The sequence below is a fragment of the Palaemon carinicauda genome, chromosome 14 (genome assembly GCF_036898095.1).
Source record: "Palaemon carinicauda isolate YSFRI2023 chromosome 14, ASM3689809v2, whole genome shotgun sequence".
NCBI lineage: Eukaryota > Metazoa > Arthropoda > Malacostraca > Decapoda > Palaemonidae > Palaemon > Palaemon carinicauda.
The window spans coordinates 119788628-119798678 of record NC_090738.1 but is presented as its reverse complement, the minus strand read 5'-3'; the positions used below and the strand labels follow the sequence as shown (position 1 = coordinate 119798678).

Here is a 10051-nt window from a genome sequence, read left to right as displayed (position 1 = left end):
CTATTTAATGAACCATAGGATGAATTGCAAGATGACAGAAGATTTGAATAAGGAAAGCAGAAATGTGGAGCTGAAATTGAATATAAGTAAAACTAAGATATGTTCAATGAAAATGCAAAGAGACAACAAATAAGGCTTATGGATGAACCTCTAGAGATTGTTAATGAATATACGTCCTTAGGACAGACAGTAAGTGATTCCCGAGGACATGAGATTCGAAATTAAAAGAAGGATAAGCATGGGATGGAGAGCTAATGGTAAACAAAATAAGATTATGAAATGTAAAATGTCATTTTCCCTAACAAGAAAAATATCTAATCAGATAGTCCTACCAGTATTAACTTCTGCATTAGAGACTTGGAGACTTACATAACCTACTTACAACTCATATGGGATTAACACTACGAGACAGAAAAAAGAGCAACATAGCGTAATAAGACAGCAAACTAAAGTACATGATATTCTAACATGTAAGAAAAAGAAATGGACATGGGAAGGACATACAATGAAAATGACAAACAATGGAGGGACATTAAGAATAACAGAATAGGATTTTAGAGATTACAAACGAAGCAGGAGAAGACGATGGATTGACGAGCTAAGAAAATTTGCATATATAAAGAGGCATAAACAGACCATAAGCAGACTTGAGTAGAAGGACATGTATGAGGCCTTCGTTCTGCAGTGGCCTATCATCCACTGATAATTTAAAATAATATATATATATATATATATATATATATATATATATATATATATATATATATACATATATATATATATATATATATATATATATATATATATATATATATATATATATATATATATATACACACATATACATATATACATATATATATATGCATATATATACACATATACATACATTTATATATATATATATATATATATATATATATATATATATACATATCTATATATATATATCTATATATACATACATATATATATATATATATATATATATATATATATATATATATACATATGTATATATATAAATATATATGCAGTATATATATACATATATATATATATATATATATATATATATATATATATATATACACATACATACATATATATAAATATATATATATATATATATATATACATATGTATATATACACATATATATGCAGTATATATATACATATAAATATATATATATATATATATATATATATATATATATATATATATATATATATATATATATATATATATATATATATATATATATATCATGTGAAGTCTTTTCTGTATACCCATACTTAATATAACACGAGATTATATTATTTTGGGAGTTAATTTCAACCTATAGAAATTACGAGAGAGAGAGAGAGAGAGAGAGAGAGAGAGAGAGAGAGAGAGAGAGAGAGAGAGAGAGAGAGAGAGAGAAGCGTAGCGTCATATTTCTACAGTATAAGATACGACCCATTTATCCTTCTCTGGACACTTAAGTAAACCTAAGCGTTTTACATTATATGAATTATTGACAAGAATAGCGTGATTGTGAATCTTGAAGATAATGATGAAAAGTATTTCTACTGAAAAAATAGAATCACAAGTCAATTAATAACGATTGTAATTTACAGTTATCTTCCTTTCAGTCAGATATTCTTGCATATAATATATGAAAGAGCGAAGCGAACTTCAAGACATATAAACATATAGTTTTACTTTAATAATACCTTAATATTTCCATTGCACATAGCAACAATTCAAGAAACAGTGAACGAAAAAAACTGCCTGTTACTGGTTGACCCACGGCTACAGTAAACAAACCTAGCCAGCGCTCAACACGGCACGTGTATCCCTAACATTCGAGGGTTTTGGACCCTCGTATAAACAACCCATGAAACGTAGCCAGAATCTTGTGCTAAAAAAAAAAGGTTACAGGTTTCATGAAACTTACTACGGATCCCTCCCGATGTAGCACCTCCTAACCCCCCTACCCCTTATCGTTCTAGCTGCTAGCATCCAAAAACAACCAGATCTACTCAACTATGCAACAGTAGTACATTGGCAGAGCCCAATTGAAAAAAAACTAGTTCGATTACATAACTTGTTTGAAGGCTTAGGAATTACATTGGATATCGCTTGGCTCGATTTCACACATTCCAGTAATGTTAGGGTCACCGGATCTCTGCTACTGTATTTAAGGGCCCGAAACCTAAGGAGTAAGCTAGTCGCTCTCGAGACTCTCCGTTGGGCAGGTAACTTATAAAGTAACAGGTTAATTGCGAGTGAAACTTCAGTGGATATGTCAGTGGAAGTGTTAATTTAAAGTGATTGACTGATAAGATTGCCACCTTGCTTGTATATTATTCTACGGTGGAAGTAAATTACAGGGAATTGTTAATTTCTTTCAAGTTTCGAGTAATGATATTCTTAAAGCTCGAATTTTGATTGGATAAATTATTAGTTTACATAAGTGGTAGGTCACTTGATGTGATAATTTTTAAAGTAATGCAATCTTTTCCTTTTATAAAGGTCCATTGTTGAATGAATAACATTTGCGTAAATATATCATCAAAATTATGAAATTAATATTTTCATTAATAACAAGTTACATAAAAAAATTACACACACACACACACACACACACACACACACACACACACACACACACACACACATATATATATATATATATATATATATATATATATATATATATATACATACACTTTAACAAGGTCGTATTATGAATTCATAAAAACACCTTGGTTAAAACATTCAAAACATTAAAACAACGTTTGATGAATATCACGATTATTTCAACCTAAATGTGTGGAATCATCCTGATATCAATAGATGAGTAATCGAAGCAACACATATCTGCTACTGATTCCGATATACTTCTTACCAACTAACCTACAGAATGATGTACATTATATATAACTTGTTGCGTAAGGGGACGATCATGGCACCGTTAGGGTTCAAACACCTGACACAGAACAACAAGTTGTCTTTGCATAACAGAACGAATAGATAGAATGTACTCAAAATAAATAAAGAGCAGATTCAAAGCGTTTTACCATAGGTAAAAAAAATAATAATAAATAATTCTTTTAATCAACATGGAACTCTGTAATTTCAGTGAGAATGATTTTCATACATAAGAGCAAAATTTAGTTTATGGAAATTCCATTTAGTTTAAGGAAATTCCATTTAGTTTATGGAAATTTAATTCAGTTTATGTAAATTAATTATAAATTACATGGCAGTACATAAAAACAGTCAATACTAATGTAACAGGAAATAATTATGGACTGTCGTAATATCAAGCTTATTGTGGTTAATTAACTTTACATTCATAGTTGTCCATCATACATCATTGTTGCCCACGTAAGGAGCAAATAATAAAAATAAGTACAAAGGTCAATTTCCAAATCGTAATAAAGAAACAACTCACGAGTTGGCCTGATTTTAAAGTTACGTAAAAAACGAATTCTCTGAAACTCAAGGAAAGAAACAGGTTGGTTAAATTGATTCGAACTCTAGTCCGAGCAGAATAAAAATAATTACATCTATAATAGTCTATTTTATAAGTGGTTTACAATATATTTCATAATATCCTTGCCCATTATAAATAAAAATACTAAAAAATGTATTTTCAAAAGTTATAATGATTTTTTTTCGTCACTTAATAACATTTTGCACACAAAGTAGAAGTTGGGTCTGCTCTATATTTTCTAATTCTAGACCAAAAACCTAATAATTTCAAACAGACTTTAACATCTCACTCTGTCAGCTATCTAACTCCATTCTATTTCATTGATGTTGAAACTGAATTTGAATGCAAGGAACTTTTAAATCTTTTAAAATGAATAAATCAGCATAATTTCATAAAATGAGAAGAGATGAACAGTATATTGGGAGGAGGGTGACGGAAATTTAGGTACAGGGAACGAGAAGGAGAAGGAGACCAAAGCGAAGGTGGATGGACTGTATCAAGGATGACCTTCGATCAAAGGGATTAACCGGTGATGAAGTGTGGGACAGAGGTAGATGGAGAACGCTGGCCAGAAACATCGACACCACATACAAGTATGAAAAGATACAGACAAAGAAGAAAAAGAAGAAGTAGAAATATAACTTCATAAATACATGCATAGCTAAGGAATATATGAAAATAAACTTTTTAACATACAATTTTCTACACGCAGTGATTTTACCATGATACAGCAATTTAACGGTACAGCTGTTACACTTACATTTTTCTTACGCATTCCGTTTTAGTTTAGTCATAAATAATAAATTTATGTGATTTTTGTTTACCCTGTTTATATATATATATATATATATATATATATATATATATATATATATATATATATATATATATATATATATATATATATATATATATACACACACATATATATATATATATATATATATATATATATATATATATATATATATACATACATATATATATATATATATATATATATATATATATATATATATATATATATATATATATATATATATATATATATATATATGCAAGCAAGCAAGCAAGCGCGTGTGTGTGTGCGTGTGTATGGGTGCGTGTGTGTGTGCGTGTTTGTGTGTAAGTATGCGTGAATAAAATCTATACAATATCGTGTTCAGCAGAAATATATTTCTACTTTACATTTATATAGAATCGTAGTCTCTTCACATGAAAGGCAAAGTAGCTATCAATAACGCCATCTTAAGTCCTAAAAGAACTCTGGCGTGATTAATAAATACTTTGCCTTTCCTTTGAATAGACTAGGGTTCGATCACAATGGGAGGTGGATAATTATGTGTATATACATGTGGTGTATATATGCAAATACAATATAAGCATATGTATCAATACATAAACATTCATATATATTAATGTTTTTAACCTATTAACTAATTTCACTGACCTTTAGTTTGGCGTTATATAAAAAAAGTCGCATAAACTAAAGTGTGTTCTCCAAACTTTCAGATTTTCTGATATCTCATCACAACCACCACCATGTGTGACGACGAAGAGGCCGCGGTACTCATCTGCGACAATGGCTCCGGTCTTGTCAAGGCTGGCTTCGCCGGTGATGACGCTCCCCGAGCTGTCTTCCCCTCCATCGTTGGCCGTGCCCGTCACCAGGGTGTGATGGTCGGTATGGGTCAGAAGGACGCCTACGTTGGCGATGAGGCCCAGAGCAAGAGAGGTATCCTCACCCTTAAGTACCCCATCGAAAATGGTATCATCACCAACTGGGATGACATGGAGAAGGTCTGGTACCACACCTTCTACAATGAGCTCCGCGTTGCCCCTGAGGAGTGCCCCACCATGCTTACTGAGGCTCCCCTCAACCCAAAGGCCAACCGTGAGAAGATGACTCAAATCATGTTCGAATCCTTCAATATGCCCGCCACTTACATTTGTATCCAGGCTGTCCTCTCCCTCTACGCCTCTGGTCGTACCACTGGTGAGGTTTGCGATTCTGGTGATGGTGTCTCCCACATGGTGCCCGTTTATGAAGGTTTCGCTCTTCCCCACGCCATCCTCCGTCTGGACTTGGCTGGTCGTGACATCACCAACTACTTGATGAAGATCATGACTGAGCGTGGCTACTCCTTCACCACCACCGCTGAACGTGAAATCGTCCGTGACATTAAGGAGAAGCTTTGCTACATCGCCTTGGACTTCGAGAGTGAGATGAACACTGCTGCTGCTTCCTCCTCCATCGACAAGTCCTACGAACTTCCTGATGGTCAGGTCATCACCATCGGAAACGAGCGTTTCCGTGCCCCTGAATCTCTCTTCCAGCCTTCCTTCCTCGGTATGGAAGCAGCTGGTGTTCATGAGGTCGTCCACAACTCAGTTATGAGGTGCGACATTGATATCAGGAAGGATCTGTTAGGTAACATTGTCTTGTCCGGTGGTACCACCATGTATGCTGGTATTGCTGACAGAATGCAGAAGGAAGTCACTGCTCTGTCTCCATCCACCATCAAGATCAAGATCATCGCTCCCCCTGAGAGGAAGTACTCCGTCTGGATCGGTGGTTCCATCCTTGGTTCTCTGTCCACCTTCCAGGCCTTGTGGATCACCAAGGAGGAATACGATGAGTCTGGCCCCGGCATTGTCCACCGCAAGTGCTTCTAAATATCTAAATACATTATCATCTTTCCTTTTAAAAGGTAGAGTTGAAGAACATATAATATATTTTTAATAAAAGTACACTTTCGCTTTACTGCCCTACTGCATAAGTACTATATCTACTTCTTAGATGTTGGGTTATATTTTTCTCTCACATCAGTGTACATGTAATTATTATGGAATTATTTGACTTCATCATATTTACAATTTTGTCCCACAAGCACAGTTTGGAAAAGTTCTTAGTTTGATTTACAGCATCTTTTCAAAGTAATTACAATGGGATAGGTGCTCATACACTACAAAATACGAATTCTACAAATGTTTTAATGAAGATACTTTATGTGGTGACAAAATTCAATCACTGAAAACGAGAACACCACATGATGTATAAAGGTTTGTTTAGATTCACGATTCCTCTCAGGTATCTTTCATGTTTTAGCAACAGTTGGATATAGAAAGAAGATGCAAGAAAGCTATGTTGGATGAATAGGAAAGAAACTGGGTTTGAGGAATAAAATGCTGTTGATGATAAGCATGAATTCTATGCACGCGATATCACTTACAAAATGTTACAGTTCCTCATTAGGATTTGCTTTACTTTTTCGCCGGTTTCAAGGTTGGGTTAGAGATGCTAAAAAATAAATAATTAAAAGCAGTCAAAAAATCTTACGGTTAATGTTAATACAGTGTTAAAATATGCATAATTTAGAGTGACTTGTTTGGGTGTAAAAGTATGTCTGGTACAAAGACGTGTATGTTGATGGTTACTTTATATCTTTATAAATGGAATGATTCAAGTAGTCTAAGAAAAGACATTAGATGTATGGGCAAAGTTGTAAGGTGAGAAAACAAGTTATAAATGGAACATGGGAAGTTTTGTGTTTGTAGGTGATCCAGTGTTGACCTGGGAACGACAGACGCCAGGGAAGAAGTTTTAATCGAATAAATATGGGAAACGTTATACAATATGAATCAAAATATTTTGGAATTACAATGGGACTAACAAAATGGAATAAGGAATGTTAACATGGATAGTATAAAAATGGACGAAGTTTATTTGTAATGTATATCTATTTGGGAGAAAATTAACAGATGATGGTAGGCTGAATAAAGAGTAAAGTCTCATGATAGATGAAGCAAATAAGGTAACAAAATTTGCAAAATATTTGAACTGGATTTATAGATTTGACCCTGAAAGCCCAGAAGTAGAACCTAGGGGGCCATTCAGGGCCCATGAACAACAGGGGGAAAGTCAACTGTAGCACCATGAATGGAAAGTTAAAAGTTAGGACAGCAAGATGGAAGAAGGGAAGCGGGAACGGAGGTAGAGGAGAAGGCTGAAAAGTGATTTCAGCTAGGGCCCGAAAGGACACTACAAAGACCTTCAAATACTGCATACAGTGCACCGTTTGAGCTGCACTAGAGATACTACCCCTTTCGGAAACAAAACATTTAGATAGGAATGAAAGAGTCTGTAGGAGCCAATGATGTAATGAAATCAATTATTGTTAAGTCAATTATCGTTTTTAGAAGAAAAATGTGGATAGTAAAAGCGAATGAGTGAACAAAGGTTGAAGCTGGTGAGATAAATTGTTTGCATGTGCCATATTATATCGATCAGTGGGATTTCAAGATAGTTTACAGTGGAAAGAAAGCATAATAATTGTGAAAGTGTTCAATTCTAAATTGTTAGAAGGCAAAAAATCTGAACATAAAAGGGGTTTGTTTGAATGAATGGGAAAGGTATTGGAACATATGAAATGCGAAGTTATTTTCTGTTGAGCAAAGTAAATTGAGTCTCGCTTCATAATCTCTCTCATGCAGTTCATTTTTACTTTCGTGATTATCTGTATATTTTAGTATTGGACTGCTACTTTAACTATTTAAGCCTTTGATTTCTATAATTAACGACAGTAATATTACTTACAATGACAATGACAGTAATAAATATATCTTGGACTTTCAGAATTATGGTTCAAATACTGAGACCACAGATTAGATAAAATAATAATATGAAAATTAATAATAATAATAATAATAATAATAATAATAATAATAATAATAATAATAATAATAATAATAATCAGGATGAGAGAATGCATGCAAAACAGGTGTATGGTGAATTAGTGGAAGGTGGTTCATAAAAGCTGTTGGTGGTCCCAAGTGGATTTCTTTATGGAATTTTACTTCGTATGGCTTTCATCCACGATTCTGTAGTTATACTATAAAAATGCTATTAACTGTTGTCTAGATTATATCAGTGAAACAGACATTATGGGATACAGGTTCATACAGTGTGTATATATATATATATATATATATATATATATATATATAAATATATATATATATATATATATATATATATATATATGTATATATATATATATATATATATATATATATATATATATATATATATATACATATATATATGTATAGCGTACGTGTATTTGTATGTGTGTATGTTTTATGTGCACACACACAATATATATATATATACATATATATATATATATATATATATATATATATATATATATATATATATATATATATATATATATACTGTATATATGAAATCTTTAAGATTACCATTCTCGGTGTGAGGACGATAATCAAGCACCATAAACATTACAAGATATCTCTCTCTCTCTCTCTCTCTCTCTCTCTCTCTCTCTCTCTCTCTCTCTCTCTCTCTCTCTCTCTCTTAGTTGATATCAATAAAAACAAATGTGACTGATAAATATTAGCATAACTCTGTAAGGGTGATAAATATTTCGCCTTCGCTCTCAAATGAGGAATTTCTCATTAAGAAATACGAACTGATTCCCATAATTAAATGTATAATCAAGATTAACGTTACAAACGCATGAACAAATTTTCCAAAAATGATAATACAGATGCTCAAGTAACCAAACCTTCAAGTACAAAACAAAATAATGCAACTTTAGTTCGAAGGTTACCGGAAACACACACACACACACACACACACACACACACACACACATATATATATATATATATATATATATATATATATATATATATGTATATATATATGAATATATATAAATATATATATATATATATATACATATATATAAATATATATATATATGTATATGTATATATATATATACATATATATATATATATATATATATATATATATATATATATATATATATATATATATATATATATATATATATATATATATATATATACACGTATATAGCACCTGAAGACGGGACAGGAGAACAATACTCGAAACAAGGCAGAATGAAATTATTAAAACACTTCTTCAGAATAGCTTGATCACAGAAAATCTTAAAAAAATATTTTTTCAATAAGCTAATCTTTTGTGCAATTGAAGAAGAAACAAACCGCATGTGTTTCCCAAAAGTATATTTGATATTAAGAATCACATCTAAAATTTTAAATAGTACAGAGTCAAAGAAATACTATTAATGCTGAGATCTGGATGTTGAGGAGCCACTATCCTCGACCTACTTAAAAGCTATAAGAAAAGGTAATACCTATCCTCATCTTATGGAGAGATGGCAGCAAATCTACTTAATAATATAAAACCTTTTTGATACTGTGGATTCCAAGGTCTAACTTTTGTTTATTAATAGCAAAAGGTTTTCATTTAATATTGATGTTACTAAGTTTGTTGATACTTGAGTTAGAAAAGGTAACATTTTCAATAACGCTTATAGCTCGATCAGTGGAGTAAAGCAACAAAGACAGGGGGGCTATAAACCTCATATAAAAATCCAAAAGGGATTAATTTTAGGAGATCTTAGGAGTCTCATATTACGGCAATATGTAAATGCCAGGATACAAAATCAGTCATGAAAAAGAAAGAATAAGAAAAAAAATTAAAAA

The 10051-nt window shown here is 31.9% G+C and overlaps 1 protein-coding gene across 1 annotated transcript; it reads left to right on the top strand.

The window, feature by feature from the left end:
• The first annotated feature begins 5024 nt into the window (after positions 1-5024).
• LOC137653275 (actin, alpha cardiac muscle 2-like) lies at positions 5025-6163 on the top strand. The gene has a single exon (XM_068386645.1). The coding sequence runs from the start codon at positions 5030-5032 to the stop codon at positions 6161-6163; it is 1134 nt and encodes a 377-aa protein (XP_068242746.1). The 5' UTR covers positions 5025-5029.
• The last annotated feature ends 3888 nt before the right edge of the window (positions 6164-10051 follow it).

What these genes read in the sequence shown, in the direction of transcription:
- LOC137653275 (XM_068386645.1), top strand. Translation starts at nt 5,030, where the DNA reads ATGTGTGACGACGAAGAGGCCGCGGTACTCATCTGCGACAATGGCTCC.